Genomic DNA, 27,911 nt, shown 5'->3' on the forward strand with positions numbered 1-27,911 from the left:
CACACCAGAAGCGACTTGCAGTATGTTCTCAAGTCACTTCTGACATGATAAAAAAAAACTCATCATGGTTTGACTCTATAAAGCAAAGGATGGATGTCTTGCTATTTCTGGCTGGCTACATTTTTTAAAAAGACAGTATATTGTAAGTGATGGCCTTTCTTTGGCATTGCCTTTACTTCTAAAGTCCCAGTGACATTCTAGAAAAATAAAAATGCTGAAAGGTTGTGGCTTTTTGCCATGATTTAAAGCTTGCACGTGCTCATCATGTTTGTTTTATTAAAACTAGCACATTTACCCAGTGTTGCCTGGGTGCCATTTGGACTGCTGCCCGACTGCTTTTTCCCTTCTCCAATTCTGAGCAAGTCTACCTCACAATGTCTTTGTGGCAACACTCTTGCAATAGTTGGCAGGCTCTCTTTGTGGCTCTTTCCTCCCTTCCTTTCATACACATCACGTTTCTTTCCCAGTAGTATCGGAGGGGGCCACTTCACCTAGCAACAGCCAATTCTTATTTAATAAAAGACCATCCAGTGACATCACAGAGAGCTGCATAACCTAGCACCAGTCATTGTGGTCTCAAAAGACAGACAAGCATGCATTTATACTTTGAAATAGATAGATGATAGACAGAAAGGCATATATGATTAGAGGATTCTTGGGAATATAGTGAGGAAGTGTAAGTCTCCCTCTCCCATTATATAGGAATAATCCTAGTGATTTTCACTTGCAGTACTGCCATAAATCAGACTATTTTGACATTGGTGCAAAGGCAAAGGCAGACTTCAAGGTTTTCCACCACCCATTGCTAAAATTAGATTTTGCTAGACTTCAAACAAATAAAAGGCGGCTCTCAACGAAATATATCAAGCCAAGGGTTAGTTTCTCCAAGTTATTTCAAAACGTTGTTTGGGTTGACATAAAAGAGCAGCGAAGAATGAGAAACGTGACAAAGCTCCCAAAGACTTTATGGTTCAATAAAACAGTAAATGACAAAAGAATAAGGAGGGTTACAGCTGGAGCTGAACTTTTTTGGGTGGCATTCTTAAATACCCACAGGCAGGGGATTTGCTTTTGAGTAAATACACTAAAATTCATACTATTTATGTTGTCAACATGCAGCTTTAAAAGGTGCATCTCCTGCCTGCATTTTCCCCTTTGCCAAATTTCCCCACTTCACTGTCTGTAATTCATTCTCATAAAGAAAAGGAAGATAAACAGAAAGACTTCAGGTGATGATTCTGCATTTCTTGGGATGAAGACACACCACTAACCCTTCTTCATTATTATTTTATCCAGGCTTTACCCAGTTGCATTTTTGTATATTTTTATTATAGTAAGTGCATTATATTAGTCCTGATGTATGTTAGCCATCAATGAGCACTGGGCATCTTATTGTCAGTGTCTTATTACGCATCTTTGCAATTCAGTACATGGTTAGGCTCTTTCTAAACTGCCATACAAAATCCAGATTATCTGCTTTGAACTGGGTTATATGGCAATGTAAACTCATATAATCCATTTTAAAGCAGATAATGTGAATTAACGGCTTTGATAATCTGGATTATATGGCAGTGTAGAAGGGACCTTACATAGGTCTACATAGCATAACAGGCTATACAGGATTTCAGCACCTGTCTGTAAGCTCCATTTACAACAATAGTTCCATCTCCATTAGGATTTCCTGAGAAATACAAATTTCTGGCATAAGCTTCTGGATCAGTTGAAGAGGACTGAAGTTTATGGAAGTGTGCCCTTTTTCTCAGTCTCAAAGGAATTCCTTTATTTATTTATTGCATTTCTATGCTGCTTTTCTCACCCGCAGGGGGACTTAAAGCGGTGTACAGCGTAATAAATGGCAAAAATTCAATGCCTCACATACATATAAAAACAATACATCACATATCTTAAAACAGTAACATATAACTCTACATTAAAATCATTTAAAACTATACAAACCACCAGACATGATTGTATGATGATTTGTATAGCTTTCAATGATCGATCTTGTAGGCAATGCAATTATAATTAAGGTTTGTGATGGGGTCCGCCTCAGAGAGCAGTCCAGGCAAGTAGTCCTCACACATTAGCAGATGTTGCAGGTACTGGGCAGCAAGGAGGTAGGAGCTCTTAAAGTGGCCGGGCAGCAAGGCAGCGGGGCGGGTGTGTGTGTGTGTGTGTGTGTGTGTGAAGGCTCCCTGCACAGATATAGCTGATGCCAAGCAGCGAGCAGGCAGGCCCTTAATCATTATATCTTTTAATGCTAAAATTAAATAATGTTAAACCCTAACATGGCTATGTTTTCCAATCCAACTTGTACAGCTATTGTAAGTTTATCATTTCATATGATGACATGCACCATCATGTTTCTCTTTTCCAGGAGAGAATATTTAATTTCAGCACTAGTTAATAATTTCACTTTATTCAAACAGTGTTACAGGCATCTCACACACTATATATATATATATTAAAGTGCTTCAAATACTTTCCTTCCCTTTTCAAATCAGTCTATATTCAAAAGGCAATCAATATAGCTGTATGGCTTAAATTTATTTTGTGGGCCTCAATCACCTGAGTTGGAAGTAATGGGAAAGCTATGGGTAGGTTCATTTAAAAAGTTAGGTAATTTTATATGTCCAGAAAAAACAGTATGTCTAATTTAATGATCAAAGTGTAATATGGTACAACCCCCATACCTGTGAGGGATACATTCTTATTATTTATTTATTTATTTATTTATTTCCAACATTTATATCCCACCCTTCTCACCCGAAGGGACCCAAGGCGGCGTACACTTGGACTTTGATGGATATATGAATCCATGGATAATAGCAAACCCTACTGAAATGAAAAACCTCAGACCCAAGAATACCATAAAGTCCTACTGGAGGATCTAACACATACATTGTTGGAGGTGGACAAATGCAGCTCTAAATTCTGAGACTAGGGTAGGGAGACCCCAACTGAGGGAAAAGGCCAAGGGGCTGGTCATGAATGCCTTGATGGCTACCAATGCTAATCTTCAGGCATCTGTTGTCTGAGATGATTGCCTCACCCTCCCTTCTAGTAGTATGACACAATTTCCAGCAAGATCTTCCCAGGAGAGATAAGACAAAGAAATTAAATTATTTCCAGTTTACAAAAGTAAACAAGAACCCATAATATTATTTAATATTACTTCACCACCCACACTATTTGGTCTGTAGCCATTATTCCTTAGCCCTTTTGTCATTAACCAAAAAGATCTGTTTGGCCCATGCTATGCTCTATGAAAGCATTTCATTAGTGTGATCAACAGCTTCAGAACAAGGAACTAGGTTTTCAACGTAATTCTAGCCCCACTCTTTACATTATCTTAAAAATAAGGCATCATTGATTAGACTATAATTGCTTTGTAGTAAAAAACACATGCAATCATTATCTCCTCCTTGTCACAGTCTGAACCAATATTCCTTTTTTCTTTATCTAAATGAGGCAGTATGTGAAGAGGCAACCAAGATCCCTGGCAAAAAAATTCTCTCTGTCCATCTTCATGCAGAAGGCTGGTGTCGGGATATCTTCCTGAGAAAGATTCTCATCCATTTGTTTTTCAGAACAGACTTGGTTCTTCACTGCTAACAGATTCATTTTCCTGAATGTACTTGAGAATATCAACTCCGCCCATGGCTTGGATCTTCACTTCCGTTGGCTTGGATTTCAAGACTGGTGTTTCGGGGACTTTAGGAGCTGCTGTTGAAGGCTTCTTAGGTACTATTGGCTTAGGTGGTAACTTGGGTTTGGACTTGGGCTTCCACATTTTCTCAAAATCATCTTCCACTCTGGCAAAAGAGAGGCAGAAATATAGTTAGAGGCAAAGGCTGATTTATTTCATCTGAGTTAAATCCGATATCTAAATTAAGCCATAAAGGATGGTGGAAGAGCTGTCTTTTTATCATCAAGTTGTTCTTCTCATTTGCTTGAGGAAGAACAGTAGCTCCTTGGACGAAGTTATGCTTTGTACAGAGAAGGCCCCAGAGTCTATCCCCAACATTGCTGGGAAAGGTTAGGAAACATTTTGTCCAAGCCATTAGTATATTAGGCATTTGGTTACCTCATGAAGAGCAGCCATTAGTATATTCCAACCCACTACATCTCCAAATCACAGTATCGAGACATTTCACATTTCATTGCATAAATTCCAAATTAACATTAAAATATCAGCACCCACAAAATACAACACACTCAACTAACAGAATGATAAAATACTGATCAAACAACTGAACAAGATTTTTCTTCCCACTGAAATCACTATACCCAATGGAGTATCTGACTATTATCTTCCCCCTCCCCATATTTTCCCATCACAAAAGGGCATCTACAGTGTACATTTAAAGCAATGTCTCACCACTTTGTTGTAACGGTGTCTACTGAATCATAGGATTTGTATGTTGATGAGGTACTTCACATTTTCTGTTAAACAGATCTAATGAAGTGCTTCAGTAGTGCTCTCTAATACTTGAACTATACTTAATAGTTAATTACAAGCAGCTCTTTCTGTGAGCGAGAGCAGTTAAAAGGTGGTATCAATCTGCAATAGTTCTGTCATGTGGATTTACTGTAATGCTTTGTGACAGAAAAGGGACAGTCAAGGGGAACTTGAACCTTCAACCAGCCTTGTGAGTTGCATGCAGCCCTAGAACTTCACTCGTCCTGTAACTGCCCCAGCACAATCTATACAACCAATATACAGGGTGTTTCAGAAAGATGGACCTGGTTTGAAATTGCTATAACACTGCAACCATGAACTGCCCATGAATGAAACTCATGCCCCTTGAAAGGGGGGAGCATAGAGTTTCAAATGATTGCCATTAGATACCTCTCGCAGCACACAAACAGCCCCTTGTCTTTGTCATTTGCAAGATAGCAACCCTGCAATATAATAAGATATTCTCCATTTGTATAGTTATTTTTTAGGTTTTTTTTCTAACTCAAACTAGTTATAAAAACATGACAACTCAATAACTCATTAAGCTGAATGTAACTTTTTGTATAATTGTAATATGTTGCCATCATGAAATATATTGCTTTGAAATGTGGTCCATAATTTTGGAACACTCTGTATTACTCTTTAAGGACCACATCACACAAGAGCACTTTAAATCCAGTTTCTGCCTCCTGCAGAATTCTGGGGCTTGTAGTTTAGGGAGGGGACTTTAAACTGCTCAGCCAGGCAGATCCTGGGCCTCACTAAACTACAAATTCCAGAATTCTGAAGGAGGCAGAAACCAGATTTAAGGTGAATCCATGCTAGTGTGATGAGGCTGTAAGACATGTGGCCAATGTCTTCAAAAAGATGTCTGGTGGACTGACTAAAAGACAGGTACCATTTATTTTTATGGCTTAGACTAAAAGAACTAGGACATCAAAGATCTCTCTATCAAACTCAGAAAGAATTGCTAAAAAGCAGCTTCTAGCTAGGGAGAAAAAAGCCAGTAAATTATTGAATATCACACTAAGCACCATGGGAATAATTTCTACATATATACAATAGTCAATAAGAGCCTATGGATCAGCAAGGGGTTGTCCTGTTATTTTTTTCTTCACACTTGGCACTCTAAATATTTGAATGTTAATAGCAGGTGATGTGAAAAATGTATTACAGTTATGATTTTTGACATAAATAGGTGTGACAGCAGTTTCAATTTGCTCCAGGGGAAGCTAAATGGTATAAAGAGATTTAGCTCTAAAAGTGCATGCACAATTTTGTTCCTTCTTTCTACACATCACATATGCTGTGCCATTAAAATCAGTTCAAGTATTGCCATTGATTTTGACAGATGCAAAAAAGACATCCTGTCTTTTTATTTTTAGAAGGTGTACCAAATGATTCAGGCAAGCGTGCCATAAGCACAGCTCAAGGAACTGGCAGCATCAATTCAGGATATATGTATTGCTGTACTTCTAATGGTGTAAACCTAGAGATTAGGATGCCAAGCAACAAAGGCAACAGAGATAGATTACTTTCTAAGCTCTTTGTCCAAGAGATGCTATAAGACTCTGCCTGTGGTTCCCAACATCAGGCATGATTTAAATGAAGAGTGAACGTGGGCCACATGCACCACCGACCTGACCAACTGGGTGGACTCCACCATCTTAATTTAGAAATGGAAACAAAAATCCCCATAAATGTAGCCAGGAGGAACAGCTATACAACATTGCTTTCTGAAGGCGTTATCACTCCACCTTTCATCATGTCTACCTGTTAGGTTGTGACAATGAGATGTATCAAACATAAAATGTATATTCCAAAAGTAGGAGAAGAATGGCTATCCACAGTCACATGAGAACATTTCACACTAATTTTCAGCAACCAGCCATATCCTTAGATAACTTCAATAAACAGAACTGGATTGTGCTTCCAGGACAGAAAGAAGCAGAGTCACATGGGTGAAACAACAGTATCCTTAAGTTGGTTGCTTCACTCACATCACCCTGCTCATAAGGTTAGAAAGTCTCATGGCGCATGAGATTTCCTGGTCTTCATTCTCTGCCAATAATTGCCAGTGCTGGTCACACAAGAGTAGCAAGAGAGGTTCACAACAGCTAGGGAACCTATTGGTTTTTTTTGGACGACAGCTCCCATGATTCAACAGTCAAAATAGAAACTAGAAGATAAAGTCCAAAATGGAATTTCCAAACTCTGGTTGGAACAGAAAAGTGGATCAAAGATAAGCTCTTTCACCACATAAATCTTCTCTCTGCAGGCTATTTTGTAATTGGGGGGACATGTATTTCCATGCCTCTATGTATTTGTAGTATCCAGTGCAGTCACATGGAAATGGTGATCAACTTAAATGTTGACAGTTATGTTCCTTCATTTGGTCTTGCCCTTAGACTTTATGATGTTGCGTGTATAGAGAGAAAGTGATTTGTTCATATGGTAGAATTCTCTCTGAAACAGCCTAATTTGTGTAGAATTGGTATTGTGAGTGATGGTATGTAAATGATTCTGCCACTATTTGTTTCATAAATCCCAAAGTAGCATTACTTTTAGCCACCTAAGCCAATATCAAACCAATGTCATGCCTTTTTTGCCAAACATAGATTCCGCGAAAAACCCAAAATACCACAACATTTTATGGACAGCTATTAAAACCAACAGCAAAATTATCCAAAAATATTAAGAAATATCACACCTTTGAAGCACAAAGGGTAGTTGTCTGTTTATAAGGTTATAAAGAGATTTAGAGTAAGCCATAGACATCTCAATTCTATTTTAAAGGTTTATAGAATGAAAAAGAAATCTACAGTCTATTTTTAAAATTAAACAAGCTAAATTCAGATTAAGAAGGAAACACTTTGTTTGAAACTCTTGTCATAATACCATCATGATTTTACTGCAGGCTGGTCTTAATGGAAAATATGTATGGCTTCTAAATAGGTCAGATGAACCAGAAATAAAGGGTCAGGTTAAAACTTATACAACTGAGAAGGATACTACTGGTTAGCTTTAGCTAGCATTGAACTCTGAGAAAACAGGAATCCATTTTCACTAGCAGGGTTCCCCAAAGTAAGGCCCAGGCTGGATGCGGCCCTCCAAGGTCATTTGCTCCCCACCCGGCCCTAAACTTTATATACTTAGTGTGACCTTAAGTCTAAAACAACTTGAATAATTTGAATAATAATAATAATTTTATTTTTATACCCCACCTCCATCTCCCCAAAGGGACTCGGGGCGGCTTACATGGGGCCAAGCCCAGGTGATTACAATCATTTGTAAATAAAACACATCCAAATAAAAAACAGTTCCCTGTAGAACATAATAAAAAAAACAATCACATCAAAAGTAACACAAATAGTTTAAAAAACCTGAGCAAGCTCATAAAAGCGAACTGGGCCAAAAAAGTGCATGGAGTGAGAATTGTGAACTAAAGAGTGAAGTAGGTAAGCAAAGTGCTAGAAATTAGTAAGGGGCTTGGGATGAGGTAAACATCTCAAGCTACACACAACAACAATCTTAATTAACTTGACTATCACATTAGCCAAAAGCAGGCCCACACTTCCCATTGAAATACTGGTATGTTTATGTTGGTTAAAACTGTTTTTCATATTAGATATTGTATTGTTCTTCCATGTTTCTTTCTACACAGATTGTCTGCTTTGAACTGGATTATATGGCAGTGTAGACTCATATGATCCAGTTTAAAGCAAATAATCTGGATTATATAGAAGTATATCCATCCTAAATTATTTTGGCACATGAAGCAAGGTGTCCTAAAAAATACTTTTTCCAATCCTAAGGAGGTTTTAAAAAACAGCAACAGGAAAAATAACTAGTAATTTGCTGCCCTATCATAACAGCTATGTGTCATATCTGATATTGTAGATTTGTTGGTTGGCTCTTTCTGCATAACTGGTGGATTTTATGACTGGCAAATATAATTCGAGCCTTGTATCTGCAAGATTGGTAGTTGAAATTTCACTTACACACCCAATTAAAAATGGTTCCATCTTGACATTCTCTAGGTCCTTCAGCAGAATTCTATGGTATGCTTCTGCCAGAAGTTGACAAGGAAGTCATTCTGGAAGCCTTAGAAATACTATAGGTGTTAGTAAAGGTAAAGGTTTCCCCTGATGTTAAGTCTAGTCATGTCTGACTCTGGGGGTTGGTGCTCATCTCCATTTCTAAGCCGAAGAGCCGGCGTTGTCCGTAGACACCTCCAAGGTCATGTGGCCGGCATGACTGCATGGAGCGCCGTTAACTTCCCACTGGAGCGGTACCTATTGATCTACTCATATTGGCATGTTTTCGAACTGCTAGGTTGACAGAAGCTGGAGCTAACAGCGGGTGCTCATTCCGCTCCTGGGATTTGAACCTGGGACATTTCGGTGCTATACATAGGCATTTTCTAGGTCCTCAAGTGCAATTCTATGGTATAATTTAACTGGAAGTTGATCATAAAATCACATCTCCTTTTCCAGTGCCATTCAATCTGAGGTTGCCTCCCGGTCTTGAAATTCATCCTCGCATTTCAGTCAAGACTCTGAGACCTGGCAATTGCAATAAAGTAATATGAAGGATTGCAAAAGTTATGAACATTTCCCATGCCAGACATCTGCAGCAAATTTGCCATGTGGTGAGTGCATCTGCCCAAATTCCTTAATCTAGACAACAACTGAAAGTTCAGAAGCTGTGTTTATACTGCATTTATGTGCAGGCAGTCCCTGGGTTACAAACATCCGACTTACAAATTACTCATAGTTAAGAATGGAGTGAGACAAAAGGAAATTCACTCCTGAAAGATTTATCATGGGGAAAAGTGTCTCCACTGAAGCTTCATCGCCAATCCTTATTTACACAACAAGCCAAATTTTTCAAAATCCAATGATCACAGGAACAGAAAGTGGGGTGAAATCTGAACAGAGGCACAGGCAACAAAACCAACACTACAGGGGTTGTTAACCCCTCCCTGTGTTATCCAAAGCTTATATACGGATAGATAGACAGACAGATAGATAGGCTGGAGTTATACTTTTAAAAAGTACCTGCTTAAACTTACATACAAATTCAACTTAAGAACAAACCTACAGAATCTATCCTTGTTCATAACTTGGGGACTGCCTGTAGTGGCAGGTCAGTAGTTTGTTCTAGTGTTATCTGCATTAGCCTAAAAACATAGTTGGCTTCTGTAGAGTGAAATGCCATGTATGTACCAAGCAACCTGTAGATCATTTGGGTATGTTTAATAGTTGACAGCTAAGTGGAAAGAACACCGGACAGAGCTGTCTATTCATTTACAACAGGTAGTTCTTTTCAGGTCAGGAACATTGTAGTAATAACAATTTTACCCTTTCAAAAGACCAAAACAAGTTGAGTGGAAATGCCCAGCGCAGTGAACATTGTACACAATCCCTATAAGTACAACAAAGATTTGTAGTTTTGAATTCGGCCCCTCAACAGTCTGAAGGATTGTGGACCGGCCCTCTGCTTTAAAAGTTTGAGGACCCCTGCCCCACACTGTCCTCCTTTTGCAGGGATTTGAAAACCTGGATGTTTCAGCAAGCTTTTGAGAATGACTAGTCCCTAGTTACATATGCCCAGTTCCTGGTTCGCCAGATAGTACTCTGTTCTGTTTACTTCATCCAACTCCCCGGCCCTATGGTACGCTGCTTTGTGCTATCCCATGTCCGGCCCTTTTTACAGCCTGTTCACACCCATTTTAGCATTTTTGGTTATTGGTTTTTGTCAAGCATTGTTTTGATGGAGTTTCAGTGCTGCTGTTTTATATTCTTATGTTTTATTTCATCGTGTTTTAATCTGGATTGTTATATTTTACAAGGTTTTATTTTACTGTGTTTTTGTTGTAATGGATTGGTTTGCTTTTATGACTTGTGGACATTTTGTCCCATGTGTAAGCCGCCCTGAGTCCCTCTAGGGAGATGGTGGAGGGGTATAAGAATAAAGTTTTTATTATTGTTGTTGTTGTTATTGTTATTGTTATTATTAAACACACACCATGTTACCTCTCCTGATTTTGCCAATGAAATTAATTGGTGCATAAGAAAGCATGTTTCTCTTTTGCCTTTGAAACAGGCATGAATATATGTCCATGTCTGATTATTGAGATAAAACAGAATAAGTTGTGTGTGTGTTAAAGAGAAGAGAGAGAGAGTTCCACCTCTCACCCAGCTTCACTATTCCAGTAAAATCAAGTTATGCCCTGAAGGCATCATATCTTAGAAAACTGGATGTGCTGCCAAAGCAAGAGAGACAATATATAATTAAAAATTACTAGGAGTGAACTAAGGTAGGTGTCACTGATGTGACTTGTTAATATTAATACATTTTGTATAAACAAAGGAAGACACAGTTTCTTGTTTTCCATAGGACCTCACACAGTGGAGTTTATCTCCTGCCATTAAGAACTGGTTATTAAAACTTCAGAACATTGAACAAAAATATAACTGCCAGCCTGAACATCTTACATGCACGTGTAAATGTTGTCCTGTATAATTTCAAAGATCTCTCCTCTTAATGTGCAGCATGTTCTAATCCTCACAATTCCTAGTTATAGTAATTTTTTATAATACACGTAATTGCTAGGACAAAACTGGCCCAAGTGGATTATTATCACTTTTCGCAACCTGAGTCTTGCTGGTTCAGAATATGGGAGTTATAGTCCAACAGACTTGTTGTGAAAAATGGGATTATTTTCTCATATGTCCATCCGAAGTGGACATAACTATTTGCCATTAATGCTCATGCCAAAGTAACAGATTGATGATCAGATTTTCAGTACACAAGCATAGGTTCTTACCAAAGGTTACATTACTATAGATGTGTCCCTTTACACATTTAGGATGTTTTTGTATCTTTTTACCTCTCTGGCTGGATCTACACTGCCATATAGTGGTTATATAGTCAATATAGACCAGTGGTTCTCAACCTGGGGTCCCAGATGTTTTTGGCCTTCGACTCCAAGAAATCCTAACAGCTGGTAAACTGGCTGGGTTTTATGGGACTCGTAGGCCAAAAACATCTGGGGACCCCAGGTTGAGAACCACTGGTATAGACCCATATAATGTTGTTCAATTTAGTTAAACTTCATCATACAGGGCTACACTCATTGACCATATAATGCAGTTCCAAACTGCATTATATGGCAGTGTAGATTCAGCCTCAAGAGTATTTTAAAATGCAGACTTATGCAGTGTAAAAGCATATGCACACATGTGTTGTGTCTTGCTAAATAAAAATAGGTAAAAATCCCTACTATGCCAGAGTTGTTTTTACTTATTTTGCAAATTCAGGAACAAATAATTAAAGCATTTCTGCCTGCTGGTTGGTATGTGACAGTTTTTATGTGCATTTCCAATTATTTTCTTGGCTTTTTTTCCAATAATTTTGGCAAAACACTTTTCAGTGCAAAACCTGTTTCTGGGTTTTTTGGTTTTTGAAAACCCCCACAATTATGCATAGAACACTGTGTATTTTGTGAAATGTTTTGTGCAATATTGTTTTCTGTGTAAAATTGTTGAGTTTTGTGCAACTTTTTGCACAAAATCCCATTAAAAACATCTCATGGTGGCTAACCATTTCCTTCACATCCGGATGTCCGCATACCTACATTACCATAGTATTTTGAAACACTCTTTCCAATTGAGAACCAGGGAAACCACTTTAGAATTCTTTACACCAAAGCAGAGCTTGAAAGTTATTTCTTAGACTGCAACTATAGTCCCAAAATGCAACAATCATAAGCTCTTCTTCACAAGGTTCTTGAGAACAATACCTCAGCAGTTGCTCAGTGTCCTCTTCAAGGCTAGCGCTTAATGCATGTTGTTGACTTGCACAGGCAGTCGGCAATAACAATGAGTCACCAAGAGCTACCACTCCACCAAGATCAGGATCTTCAAATAATTTGAGATCTAATGTATCAAGAAAGAAATAGTTTTTTTCAGTTGTGAGCGGCACTCAGCAAGAACAATCTAAACCAGGCATGAGCAAACTTCAGCCCTCCATGCGTTTTGGACTTCAGCTCCCACAAGTCCTAACAGCTGGTAATATGGCTGGGATTTCTGGGAGAACCATTGGCCTAGACTAAGGATGAAAATCCTCACATCATGGCCTCTGCCAAATGAGGTAGCCACTTCACTTTTCTTAATGGTAAGATAAACTTAGTTTACTCCATTCCTATTTTGTGGCAGAACAGCATGCTTCACTATATTTCAGGGCAACAGGCAAGCACAGCGCCCTATCACACTATATTGATATACAGTGCTTCCTCACTTATCACTGGGGTTAGGTTCCAGGACCACCCGCAATAAGTGAAAATCCGCAAAGTAGGGACACTATATTTATTTTAATATTTATACATTATTTTAGTAGTTATACACTATTTTTAAGTCTTTATCAACCAATTGTGTGTTGATAAATCGTCTCCTTCTCCTCCCGTTGCCGCTTGGGCTCCTTTTCTCTTCCTTTGGCCTCTCCTTCCTCCCTTCCTTAGGCTGTAAATTGTAATTTTTTATTATTTATAATAGTCTTTTAGGGTTTATTAGTGGTAGTTTCACAAGGTCTTCAGTTTTCTCTGCCCAAAAATGTTGATGCCTTATTAAACTACAACTCTCATGATTCCATAGCACTGAACCACGACAGTTAAAGTGGTTCAACTTGCATTTATTATACAGTGTAGAAGCACCCCAAGTCTCTCTTTTTGGCATAGCCATGTTCCACCTATTAGGTATTGATACAGTACTGTTTGCACAATTGGCAATGAAGAACACAAGGAAAGCGATCTGGCATATTTATGTCTGTGGGAACGATGTACATATTTTCTTGCTTTGAAGCTCTGCTCAACTTTTTAAACCAATACAGTTATCTAAATAATTATGGATTTGTCACTGAGAAATAAATGATTGTATCCAGAATCAATTATAAAGTATTTAGGACTTTTACCATCAATGGTTTACAAGCTTGTGGCACTTCTATACAGATTTGTAGAGTTTCTGCCAAGAAAATAAAGGGTAACATACTTTCATTGGCTGCCAAAATCCTTTTGTTGCTACTGAATGGAAAATCTTTAGAAGAGCCAAACAATCCTTCATCTTGATTCACTTCTTCATCAAAAATGGTTAGTGCTGGATTGTTTTTTTTCGCTGGAGAAGGCTTGGGCTTCTTGGTCTTTTTAGATCTAAAGGTTTGAATAACAAGAAAAAAAACATCATTTATGAATACAACCTCGTAGACTTGCAAACTGTGAACTTTCCCATGCCTGCACTCAAGGTATGTGTATAAGATGTGCAGGTTTAGTATCCCTTCTCCAAAATGTCTGGGATCATAAATGCTTTTGATTTTGGAATATCTGTATCTACATACACATACACCATGAGGTATTCTGGAGATGGCACACAAGCCTAATTATAAATAAATTTGATCTACACATAACCTGAAGATTATCCTATACACATTTTTAAAATGGTTGAAACAAAGTCTCTGTTAATTGAACCATCAGAAAGCAAAGATGTCACCATCTCAGCTAACCATATAGACCATTTTGGATTTTGGAGCATTTCAGGCTTTAGAATCATGACCTATATACTAAAGTTACATTAATTTCATTTTTTGGACTTGGTCCCCATCCATTCATATTCATATATGAATACACTATCAAAGTGTGTGTGTATTCAAAATCCAAAATAACTGTAATTCCAAGCATTTCTCAATAAGGGATACCCAACCTACAGTACTATGTTTTTAAAAATAAAATTGTGGGAACAGTGAGTAAACATTATTCATTAAACTTGAAAAACAAGAACCTAACTAATTATAATGGTATTCTCTGAAAAGAATAGCAACAGGCTCTAATCAAGACCCAAAAAGAATGCATTACAGGCAACAGCATTACTGTGATTTGCTATTTACAAGTTCATGTGAGAAATGTTGTTATAACTTGTCATAAAATACTGCAAGATATATAATCAGTGTAATAGCTAAACTTTTAAATCAGTGTTAGAGCGACGCTGGGTATTTTGATTGTGCCAGGAAAATAAACAGAGAACATAGCAATCTGGTTGCAACATACTCCCAAAAAAAATAAAAGAAATTACCATCCAGTCATACCTGAAAGTTATTTCAATGAATCAGCAATTCCAAGGAATATGCAGCTCATTATGCACAATGAACCTATACTAGTGCATTTTCATAGGTGTGTAGGCCGCAACTAACCAAAGAAATAATGATACATTTTAGCCATTCCACACATGTTTTTTTCCCTTTTTAGTACAGCAATATTCCCCTTATTGAATATATTTAACACAATACTATTTCCACTATCAGCTAATAAGAGGACAAGAAAATTCTTTACAGAAATCCTTTCTACACATCCTCCTGGAGTTTTATTCTTCTTTAAGCATGGCAGGTTCCGATTATATTACAAAACTACTTCTGTGAGGTTCTGTGCCTAAAGGGGTGGTAAAATTGAGCATGCTGCCATGGCGGCAACACGGAAGACTTTCCCTGTTCCGCCAGGGACAATGGGGGAAACGCACATGAAATGACAGGCAAAAGGAGGTGTTTGTTAATAACCTTTCTCTGTGGTTGAGAATTGTATATTTTCAGAATTTCCATAATCCCAATGAACTATGGGAACATGAAAATCATCTCACTTTTGAACCATTATTATGTGACCATGTTTCCTTCAGCTTTTATTCCTTTTATAGCCACCACTCATAACTTCCTGAAAACATAAGCACTATAGATTTCCTAAGGTCACCTCAAAACAAGGAGACACTCTTCCCATAGGTCTGTATTTAGCCTCTTTCCAATGTCTCATGCCTGTCAATGGTATGAAATGTACTAATGTGAGAGCACATCCTCTAAAGAGAACGTGAAGCCTTTCAATTAAACAGTTGTTGAATGATGGCCTTACTTCAAGGCAAGATGATTCCTCTGTCAAAATCCAGTAAATGGGATTAAGCCAAGTACGGGAAGACAGAATACAGTGGCGATGACTGATCACAAAAGCCACCGTATCCAGTGTGACGTCACCAGAAAGTGCTGAAAAAGCACAACATTTCATGGGAAAAACAACAGAACTCCCAGCCTGCCTCACTATTCAGTTAGATCCTGGCTTATTCTTAGCACAACTTGCAACTTTTCCAAAAACACCCTTTACTTTTAAAACAAGCTGGGGCTGGCAAGCTTATTTCAAAAGGTTTGTTGAGACCAGACTTAACGAAGCTTGGATTGTCATATCCCGCAAAGTGATTTCGGTCACTGCTGGCACACTGCTGTGACTTTCTGGAACTGAAACCATGCAGAACATATTCAGACTGTAAAAATGCAGAGGAATTGATGCATAGCCTCAGGCTTAAAACTATAAAAGTCATCTGGAGAAGGTCCCACAGCAGATATTTCAGGAAACTGTGCACAAGGGAATATTAAAATTCTGTAGAATTTCCTCTAACCTATGTCTTTCATAATTTGAGTACTTTGGTTTTTTATTCTCTTTGTATTTCCTTTTCCTGTTCTCCTATATACATGACCTATTACGGACAGTTCACAGAATGAATAACATAAGTGCAACGTCATTTGACCACAAAATGTTGCTTAAATCAAAGACATAGACATAGAAGAGTAGTTCCAAAAAGAGTTAAAAACTGGATTTATCTTCAAAATTACTTGGGAGTAAATTATAGCAATTTTATACTGCCTTCATTGTAATGGCTCTTTGGTCAAGAATCCTGAATTGCAAATCCCAGGGTTTTATAGGATGTTGCCGTAACAGTTAAAGAGGAATCATAGCACTATAATTATACAGCATGAAAGAGCCCCAGGAAAGTGATTTACTACATATTGTATTACACTATATTCCAGGCCAATCCAGCTACTATGAGAGCAACTGGAGTTTAAGATCAATCTATTTAGAAATGTCATAGGTTTTTGTAAAGATTTCAAAATCCAGACTCCCTCAAAATTGTTCTGAAAGGACTCACAAATAAACAGTTGTTTACCAGAAAAAGGAGAGGGTAGTCAAGATGAAATGAGCCACTTTTCCTGTTCAACTATTGAAACAAGATGATGAATCCCTCCTATATTAAAATTCAATGTATTTGTTTATTTAATTTAAATATTATTTATTTAGACATACAAATAAGACCATAACTAGCTGTTGGCAGTCCAAGATTGAGAAAGGGAACATTTAATAAATTTAGCCCTAGCAACACAGTTGGCTATTGTGAACTATGACCTCATCATATGAAAGTTTTCCTTGAAATCTATCAGAGATTTAAAGATGGTGTGGGTCCCTTTGAAAGAGGTGTTTTCAAAAGTGTGCTTGTCTCCTTGGTGTAAGGGCTTCAGGGGAAACAATCCCATGGAAAGTGCTGTTTGTTTCCAAAAGGAAATGATGCCTGTCTTCTTTAGCATAGGGGCTTCAGGGGAACGATCTCATGAAAAAGTATGCTGGTATCCTTGAACTGGTTGAGCTAGAAAGGAGGCAATCCTGTGTGATGGGGGTGAGTAAATTCTCCATCTTCTTTAAAGACAGAACCCCATGAAATGCCACCCAAAGAAGATTATTCCCCCTAATTTCCCCCCTTCTGGGATGAAGTCCTTAGTACCTTTAAGTTCACCAACATGTTTGCTAAGGTATTTGCAAGACACTGAAAAATGATGCGGAAAAGATGCCCTAGACACAACAGCCCAGGCTATGAATGCTCTAACTTGCTCGGCTTATTCTTTCCTAATACCATCAATGTGGTGTGAGAGCAAACATTCATGACTAGGCTCCTGCTAACCTATATACGCTTTCTCTGCCATGAATAAGCCTTTTCAAAAACCAAGCCAGTTATTCAATTAAACTCATTAAAGGCTCAGAAAAACAGGCAACTGAAATCCACCCCATTAACGTTTCCTATTGTCAACAAAACAGCCCTGTGAATCAAATGATTCAACATTTCCTGTTCCTGGGGTGGAGGCTGAACCGATCGATGAGGTAATGCCCATTTTGAATTCTAATTGAGGAGTTGAGTCATGCTATTATTACAAAGCCCTTGGAAGACAAAAGCTGCTTAAATCTGCCCAATGCCATAGCTGGAAATAGAAGAACCATCCAGTTCTAGTGAGCTGGGTTGGAGTGTTTATAGCTAGCTTTTAAAAAAATAACCGGGCAAATTTTCATCATTTTTGTCTGAGCTCTGCCACTTCAGAATGGCAATGAGAACGCACTCAATATTACCCACCCAAACAAACCAAACACTCCACACATAAAACAATATTTTGCAGTGAAGAGTTCAAGTTTACCCCTCTCCCTGACATTCCAGATAGATAGTTTTATTACATTTTCAAAAGTGTAACATGAATACAACAAATTAAAACTACAGACATTAAAATAAAAAATGAGATAAAAAAGAAAAATCAAACAAAAATAATCCTATATAATTCTCATCCCTTTATCCCCCATCTAAAACAAGCTCTTCCCTCCTTTGTCTAGAAACAGAAAAAGGATTAAAAAATGACTTTTCCCCTCCTCAAGTGCCAGTTTTCTATCATTCATAAACTGGCACTTATGCAAGACTACTTAAGGGAGCTCAGTTTTGGATAGAAATGGCCTACCTTCTTATGGGAAAAAATGTATTTTCCTGCCTACACAAAAGTTGTCCAAATCATTTTGTTACATTTTGAAAAGTCTATACCTACTCTTTCAAATACTCAAATGCTATGTGATATTTTGGGAAGATGTTTGAGATTCTTCACGTGTTCATTAAAATATGACAAAAATAAATCATCCACAAAACGAATGTGTATGTTTTGGTAACATACCCCATACTCTGTTTTTCACAAAATAAATGCATGAGTAAATAAAATATAGTAGTATAATGGTGGAGGTGGCAGCTGCCATTGCTGTTGTGATATCAGATAGAACAAATCCGTGTACAAGTGAGCCTGAAAGGGGAGGAAAAAACCAAGCTGTTTATGCAACACATATGGCATATCACAATGCTGACAAAAGTTGTTGTCTAAAAACGGCAGGCTTGATAGACAGCTGGGACTGGAAAAAGACAACTCTTGGTAATGAGACAAGCACATTTCCAGGCTTGGCTCGTAACTCAATAATTGTCAGAAGCTATACCCCAAAGGCTCTGCAGCTGTGGACTTGGACAGAACTAGCCATTCTGAGCAGGTGGCCCTAGAAGACGGAGACTTCAAATTGTCATCAGCACTGAGATGCCCTTTTCTTTTTATTATTTATGGTGTCATCTCAGGCAAAGTCAGTTATGTATTTGTCTGGAATATTTATACCATCTTCACACCCACCAATGTCCCTCCAGTCAGCTGGCAAAGCAGGAACATAAAGTTTTGTATGTTTGTGTACACATAAAAGCGTAAGTGGTCACAATGCACAATTTGGCTTTGGGCTCTGGCCATGCTTTTCTTTGGCCCCCAAGAAGATGAGTCAGAAACAGACTTTGGTCTACAAGGAGATACTTGATCCCTGCTTTTGTTTTGGATACTAGTACCTGCAAGGACAGAAATGGAAAATATGGATACACTCTCATTTCTCTCCAGCAGTTAGAAGAAAGAAGTTCAAAGGCCAGATGGGAGAGATTAAAAAGTGGGCAGAGAAAGACAGAAAGCTTAAAAACACAAACAACTCAATCTAGTTTCAAGATATGGCCTGTTAGAATTCATTAGGGATGAGCTGGAAACCTGAAGACTCTTAACATCTATTGATCAAAGTTAACACCTGCTTGCCGCCTAGCGAGGCTAATGGAGTAGCTTTGGCCACTCATGTCCACCCAAAAAGTTGAGTATTTGCTCTGGCTGGTAAACAGACACTTGCCCAGTTGCTTGTGGGAAGAATCGCCAAGTGACCAGAAAGGGAAGAACTAGACAAAATGAAAAGGATGGAGGGCCCAACTCCAGAAATGATTAATATTTCAAGTAAACGTGTGCAATTCGGCCAAAAGGCATGCCGTTTCGGCGTCAATTTTCAGCTAACCCCTCATTCTTTTTACCAGGAAGTTACTCGAATGGGGAGGAGTGTTGCCATTTTCATTCGGTAAAGATTCAGCCCATTGGCTACAATGGGAAACTTTAAAGGTTCAATCCTCAGTTATTTTAAGTTTATCTGCATAAAACCGACTTCAGTTTTAGACCCCATTTACAACTGCAGGCCTATCGAGTTTCAGAACAATTCACCAATCTACTTATTTTTTTAGAATTATAGTATTTTAGGTTTTTACCATAATATTTTTAAAAATAAGACAAACCGCAAGAGAGGGTTCTGGGAATTGTAGTCATTGGTTGTGTCCATTCCCAGCCAAACAGAGCAGTGACACAACCAGGCCTTTTATTGGCTGAGAAACAGAGAGAGAAAAAAACTTCAACTCCCATCATGCTCTGAGAGGAACTCAGAGACTTTTCAATGCCTTCCCCATGCAAGTGCTGTTGGGAAAGCGAGTTCCCAGCAGGGCCCTCTCTGGAGGAGGAGCCTAGGGAACCTCTCCGCTGCCTGGGAGGGAGAAAACATGCTACAGGATGTTCTCCAGGAGCCTTGCAGCAGACCCCCTACCTCAGGTATAATGCAGACTCCATCCTCTCCAGTAGCTGATAAATCCAGCTCTCTTAATCTGTTTTGCCGAGCTTTTTGGTTCCCTCCTCCCCATCCTGTTTTCAGGAAATTACACGGAACAGACTACTGAATATTACAAATTACTTTCAGTCAAACTGATTCGGGCCCAAGCCCAAATGTTATTACTACAGTAACTTCCATGGTTACTTGTAGACTTGAGTAGAACAAATATAGCTGGATGGGACAGGCCACCAAAATGCAAAACATTTTTATTAGGTTTCTAACTTTTGTAGATTTATTTGGAAGTCTGGTTTCAAAGTCTGACATCGACAGCTGAAAAGAGCAATCGAAAAAGAAAAAGGGGCTGGTTTTAAGATGAAGCTGCATTCTTCCTTTGAAATAACAGATTTCTTCCTGCTGCTCTACTTCAGAACACTAGAAACAAACCTTGTGGAGCCCAAATGCTAATTACTGGTATACATTTAAAGAGAATTACAGATTATATCCCTTGGAGTTTAGACAAACTCTTTTAGTTTTAACCTTACACAACTGCTAATCCATTCCCAGCAGCAAATGAACACTTGTAGATCATTAGACCTGCTGATACAGCTGTGAAATCTTACCTCGCAGCCAAATAAATGCATAATTCCCCCTTGTTTTTTCTGGTAAATTTCTATTTTCTCTGAATAGCTATTTAACTCAGGACATTTTACAACTCTTGAAATTGACAATTTCAATAGGTCTGCATTTTCTGTTTCTAGATCACCTGGTGGTCATATGAATTGCCAAAATACCCTCATCCCCATGAAAAAAATAATAAACATGGAAGTGACTGGAGTACTTCTGGGGATGTTTTTCATGAAAAAAAAATTAAGGCAAGCCTGCACCCTAATCAAAAGGTGAATTGATGGCACCGGAGGCTTCCAGAAGAGGCAATTTAAGGGCTGGAAAGGAGCCACCCAGAGTGGTTAGAGAGAACCAGTGTGGTGTATTGGTCTGAGTGTTGGATTAGGGGTTTGGCTATACCGACAAAAACAAATACATATTCACCACAAATGGAATGCTGGCTGCCTTAACTATGCACAGCAGTTTTTCTATGGATCTCGCTTTAAACCAACTTGTCCTACTTTAGACAAAATAGGAGAAGAATCCAGAATCTGCTTGAAGCTCTGGAGTATCCCAGAAATTTGGGGCAGCTGGACTGGGTCTGATTCAGCGAGAGCCACTGTCCAGATTGGGCACCAGCATCATCACCTTTTCCCTGGGCTCATCAATGCAGGGAAAGGGATTGGATTGTGCCCATGTTGCAGCCACTGCTGCTCCTAGTCAACCATGGAGCTCCACATGAGCTCCTGGCCACGGCAGTTTCCTTCGTTGATATCATCAACGATATTCTTACCAAAATGACAGCACAGGAAGGTGGGAATATGAACCCCTAAAGTGTAGATTATTTACCTTGTATATAAATGCAACACTGGGTTGGGAGACAAACTGTATTAAAAATGGATGTAAGAGAGGGTTAAATGGTTTCCTGGCATTCTGGTACTCAACCAAATCAATCATCTACTCCTGCTTTTAAGTTATTTCCCTCAAAAAACTACTCACGTTCATTGTGGCAGTACTATGGAGTAGTTTCTTAACTACTTCATAATACTGAAGTAGGCTTTTAAAGAAAGACGTATTTAAGATCAAATCAGGGGGTGTTGTGGCTTTAGCTATGAATAGGTTTTTAATTTATTTTAAGGGTTTTAACTGTTTATTTTTAATGCCACTAGCGTTGAATTTTGTGTTTGTGTTTGTATATTTTTAGGTTTTACATTGTATTGTGTTAGTTTTACTGTAAGCTGTTTTAAGTCTCTTTTTTAGAGAAAAAACAAGTAACAAATCTTTTTATTATTAATAGTAAAAATGTTGGACCACAACTCCTAAAATCTCTTATCACAGGCAATATTGGCAATATGATACATACAGTATCATTCAGCTCTGACCCACAGCACTTCACTACCTGAAGACCTTGCATTAGGTGTTAATCATTTTTGTATTATTTTAGAAGGAATGATACCAGGCTGATAATTTGTACTAATTTTTCAAATGCTGGGTGCAACCTATGGATTTAGAGAGATCTCTTTATCAGCCTAGATGCATGAAAAAAAACCCAAATTAGTTGAGAATGGCCTAAAATACAAACACAAACTAGACAAAAAATTAGGTTCAACTGGAAATTTGGTAATAAATTAGCACTCTACTTTAGTATGGATTAACAATTAGGCTTAGCCCCATAACAGTTTTTTTTGTATGTGTGTCAGGAGTAACTTGAGAAACTGCAAGTTGCTTCTGGTGTGAGAGAATTGGCCATCTGCAAGGCGATTGCCCAGGGGACACCTGGATGTTTGATGTTTTACCATCCTGTAGGAGATTTCTCTCATGTCCCCGCATGGGGAGCTGGAGCTGACAGAGGGTGCTCACCCACCCTTCCCAGATTTGAACTGCCGACCTGTCGGTCAGCAGTCCTGCTGGCACAAGGATTTAACCCATTGCACCGCTGAGGGCCATAACAGTGAATTCCCACTATTTCATTTTCAAGTTTTCTATTAAAATCAATGAACTTGATCTTGACTGAACTCTACTGACAGCTTATCTATGACTGGTAATGAAGTTTCCTCATAAACATAAGGAACTCCCTGTACTCAACCCACTATATCAAGGCTTGTCTAAACTAATTTTAAAAATCTGTTTGTATTGTGTTCTCCCAGTCTGCAGTGACTTAATTAATACCACACAATAGCAATAAGGTTATAATAACTGAGCACATATTTCTCCTTTACAAACTCACGTCAGTGTTGGGAGTGATGTACATTTTATATATATTTTTTGCCATGTGGCAACTGGAACACTCCATAGGTTTTTCCCATCATGCATGAAAATATACATATTTTTCGTTAAGCCGAGATATGCTAGTAGTGATAAACATACACATAAATTTAAGAAATTCAACCCAAGAAAAAGCCACTTCCTGGCAGAAATATTCACCTCCCGCCAGCCAATTCCTCCAATTACTAACTCATCCTGTCAACAACACAGCAAAGTGATGTCACCTTGAAGGAGGGCAATATACCGAAAACTCTGACATTCTGGTCAAATATTAGGGGAAAAGGAAGAGGTTTTTTTAATGGTTTAAGGCCTAAATAAACACATTGCAAATAGATGAGAGGGGTACAAATTTAGTCCATGTAGGCAAGTCCTCAATAAGTTCAGAAAAAAGTTACTTCAGAAAGGTCTTCTTTAGTTTGTACTCCAAGACAGCAATATCTCTCTCATCCCTTCCCTTAAGTGGTGGGTTCTGAGACTGGACCCAGGATGGTCTGTATGCAAAATATTTGCTCTAGCTGTCATCCCTTTTCACTTGCTCTACATCTCTTGTTTAAAGGACACTGATGCAGCTTTCAGAATTCAGTCACATTTTATCAATAAATCAAGTTGTAATCACATTGAAACTATCAGATAAGGATAAAATAATTGAAAAAACATACTTGAGAACACCAAGTGGATCAACATCTTCCTCCTCCTCGTCCTCGTCCTCCTCCTTTTCTTTTTCCACTTTAACCTCTGGTTTTTTTGGTGAAGGGAACTGGGGAATGACATCAGAAATTCTCTCTTCTTTGAAGAAATCAAAGGCTTCATTTTCTTCATCCTCCTCTTCCTTATCAGGCAGGTTTTTCCCCTTAACATCAGTGGTGATAGAAGATCTAGTTCCTGGGATAAAAGTGCATAAACAGTGATTTAAGGCCCCTTCTCCATCTATATATATAAAAAGGTAATGGACTGGGGGCCTAGAAGTAAGCAACTAAACTAAATGTCCCAGAACCACAAAACTTGACAACACAACCTACCATCCTTGCCCCTAGGTTCCAACAACAAAAAGAAAGGAAAAATAAAGTCCTAATTAGAGGGAGAGGAATAATTGTTTTTATCCAATTGCTGCCAGTTAGAAGGCTAAGCTCCACCCACTTGGTCTCCTAGCAACCCACTAAGCCCAGGGCCTCTTCAACCAGGCTTCTTCCACACTGCCTATAAAATACAGATTATCTGATTTTAACTGGATTATATGGCAGTGTACTCAAGGCCCTTCCACACAGCTATATAACCCATTTATAATCTTATATTATCTGCTTTGAACTGGATTATCTTGAATCCCCACTGCCATATAATCCACTTCAGTGTGCATTTTATACAGCTGTGTAGAAGGGGCCTCATATAATCCAGTTATAAGCAGATAATATAAGATTATAAATATATATATATATATATATATATATATATATATATATATATATATACAGTACAGTCTCACTTATCCAACATAAACAGGCCGACAGAACGTTGGATAAGTGAATATGTTGGATAATAAAAAGGGATTTGGGAAAAGCCTATTAAACATCAAATTAGGTAATCATACAAATTAAGCACCAAAACATCATGTTATACAACAAATTTGACAGAAAAAGTAGTTCAATGCGCAGTAATGCTATGTAGTAATTACTGTATTTACAAATTTACCACCAAAATATCACAATGATTTTAAAACATTGACTACAAAAACTGTTACACCCCTAGGTAGCAAGAGCACTGAAAACCCACACAGAGGCCAATAACAATATAATACCTTTATTGAAGCAAATAAAGTTTCAAAAGAAAATAAGCAGAAAAGTTGAACAAGCAATTGACCTTCTAGGAAAGATCAAAATTAGTCCAATAAGTGAAAGTCTTATGTCCAATATTAAAGTCCAAAGTCCAGAAACCGAAACACACTCAAACTCGGCTTGAGTTTTGAGTGGGGAAAAAAGGCAAAGTGGCACAGATGAGTTCTCTGGAGTAAATGTCCAAAAACAGGATTTCAGGGCAAGGCATGAGCTGGATGTGCAGGAGCTGAAACACAGTCCAAACTTGGGCAAGAAGGTAGACTGGCGCCCGATCTACTCAGGAGTAAGCGCACCGTCAGGCCGCTTGGATTTCAGGAGCTAGAGACGATGATGCTTCTCAGTAAGAAGTAATGTTGAGGAAAGTTCCCAGCGCAAATAAGTTCATAAGCTCCCCCAAGCCAGGTGCCTGACTCCCTAATTCTTCCCAAGAGAACTAAGCTTAGCCATAGTCTCCACGCTCTGCTAATCTGGAGTTTCTCCTCAAGCTTTGTCTCTGCGATCTCTCTGTTTTCAAAAAAGCCCTGCGATCAAACACTAACCCGTCAGGAGAATCTGGGAGAGCCGGCACTGTTTCAAGGGCATCCTTAATTGGAGCTGGCTCTGAAATGTCAATAGAAGGCATCTGGAAAGGAGTTGAATCTTGCTGACATGGGAGAAAACCAAAGTCTTCTTCATCCTGGTCAGCAATGGCCACAGGGTCAGGGACCAAAGGTGCCTGAGGTATCACAAAAACACTGACTACAAAAACATTGACTACTAAAAGGCACACTGTGTTGGATAATCCAGAACATTGGATAAGCGAATGTTGGATAAGTGAGATTCTACTATAATATGAAATAATTACTGTGGTATAATAATACAGAACAATATAATCTCTAAAACCAGGACAGTAAATAAAGAGCAACACTATGAAAGCAGGGAAATTGGGAATTCCATAAAGGAAACAATCAGGGCCAGCTTACACCTCCCAAGAAAGGATTCTCCAAGAAAAGAAGCTGAGAAGCGAGTGAAGCAGTGTGTATGACCAAAGTCATTATTATTACTATCATTACTTTTATTATTATTATTATTATTATTATTATTATTATTATTATTATTATGTTGCTGTGAACCGTGAAAATGAAAACAATCTCGCTCCAAGTATTCAAAAACACTAAAATCAGAATATATAAAAAATTACTGTGGTATAATAAAACAGAACAATACAATCTCTAAAATCAGAACACTAAATAAAGAACAACACTCTGAAAACAGAGGAATTCCAGACAGGAAACAATCAGGGCCAGCTAACACCTCCCAACAAAAAATTCCCTCAGGGAGGAAGCAGCCAGGCTTTAAAGCTGCAAGTCCATTACATGCTAATCATTTTGCCTAATTGCAGCATTCATACTTGCCTCCAACAGACAAAAAAAAAAGAACAAACAGAAATATTGTATATTCACAAGCTTTACGAAATAATATCCCCTGATGGCGCAGCGTGTAACAGAACTGAGTTGCTGAACTTCTGGACCGAACAGTCGCAGGTTTGAATTGGGGGAGCAGAGTGAGCCCCCACTGTTAGCCCCAGCTTCTGCCAACCCAGAAGTTTGAAAACATGCAAATGTGAGTACATCAATAGGTACTGCTCCGGCGGGAAGGTAACGGCGCTCCATTCAGTCATGCCACATGACCTTGGAGGAGTCTACAGACAACACCAGCTCTTCGGCTTAGAAATGGAGATGAGCACCAACCCCCAGAGTCAGACACGACTAGACTTCATGTCAGGGGAAAACCTTTACCCTTTACCTGAACTACCACCAGTTCCTCAATACTTTATTTCCCATACCACCATACTTTGCCACAGAAACGCGTGGCCAGGCACAGCTAGTTGCCATATAAAATCCAGATTATCTGATTTAAACTGGATTATATGGCAATGTAAACTCATATAATCCAATTTAAAGGAGATCATGTGGATTATTTGTTTTGATAATCTGGATTATAGGGCAGTGTAAAAGGGGCCCAAAACTGCTATGGTTGCCCTGCCTCTACTATCACTAGTTTCAGAATGATTGAACAACAAAACATGAAGATGTTGTCAGGAATTCCACAAACATCTATGTGGAATGTGCAATTGAATGAAGAAGTGCAATTGCAGAAGAAAATCCTTCTATGAAAGCACTTGTCAATCTAGTCCAATAGATATAGCCATCTGGCATGGGGGTTTCCAATTTGGAGCACTCCAGGCTTTGTTGATTTCCAACTCCCAGGACCCATCTACACTGACATATAATCCAATTTCTGAATCCAGATTATCTGCTTTAAACTGCAGTGAAGACTCATATAATCCAATTCAAAGCAGATAATATGGATTCAGAAACTGAATTATATGGCAGTGTATATCCAGTCCCAGAGGCCCCAGAAGGTGTGACCAATGGTGAGGGATTCTAACAACACCTGGAGCAAATCCCAGCTGTAACATGAGATGGAGGGAGATGAGTCACCTCAAGACATGTAAATTCAACAAATTTGCCACACACTGCACCTAAGACCCCTTCCACACTGCCCTATAATCAACATAAACAAAGCAGATAATTCACATTATCTGTTTTGAACTGGATTATATGAGCCTACACTGCCATATTATCCAGTCCAAAGCAGATAATCTGGATTTTATATGGCAGTGTAGAAGGGGTCTTAGAAAGATGCTCTTGCCAACTCACAACAGATAGGGGCACCTTCTGAAGATGTGGTGAACTTCAGTTGCTGCAGATGCAATATGGGTGGCAACTCACCTGGCTATACATGGAACCATGGCTGGGGCAGATCCCTCTCTATGGGCCTACTGGAGTTAGAGGACGTGAAGATGGATTACAAAGTGTGCCCAGCATTTCATTCTACAAGTGGAGGCTACAGCCAAGCCATCAAGCACAGGAGACAAGATAGTGCCCCCACTTGCTTTCTTTTTGTAAATTATCAATATTACCCACCAACTAATGCTGCTGAGCAAGGATAACCAAATAAATAAATGGCCACATGATAACTGAAGGATGTTGAGGTTTAACTGGGACCCCTTCTACATTGCCATATAATGCAGGTTATAATCCAGATTATCAAATCAGATAATCCATATTAACTAATTAGGACTGGATTATATGACTCTACACTGCCATATAAT

The 27,911-nt window shown here is 38.6% G+C and overlaps 1 protein-coding gene across 1 annotated transcript in view; it reads right to left on the minus strand.

Annotated features, from left to right (window-relative positions):
• Window positions 1-948: 948 nt before the first annotated feature.
• The window catches only part of hs1bp3 (HCLS1 binding protein 3), a 42,631-nt gene continuing 15,668 nt past the window's right edge, over window positions 949-27,911 (minus strand). The window contains exons 4-7 of the mRNA XM_062984169.1: window positions 23,585-23,807; window positions 13,513-13,670; window positions 12,270-12,405; window positions 949-3,815 (exon numbers count right to left, since the gene is read on the minus strand). Of these exons, the coding sequence (XP_062840239.1) occupies window positions 3,587-3,815; window positions 12,270-12,405; window positions 13,513-13,670; window positions 23,585-23,807 (746 nt within the window). The 3' untranslated portion in view covers window positions 949-3,586. The remainder of the gene's footprint in view (window positions 3,816-12,269; window positions 12,406-13,512; window positions 13,671-23,584; window positions 23,808-27,911) is intronic.

This window comes from Anolis carolinensis, chromosome 1 (assembly GCF_035594765.1).
Source record: "Anolis carolinensis isolate JA03-04 chromosome 1, rAnoCar3.1.pri, whole genome shotgun sequence".
Classification (NCBI taxonomy): Eukaryota; Metazoa; Chordata; class Lepidosauria; order Squamata; family Dactyloidae; genus Anolis; species Anolis carolinensis.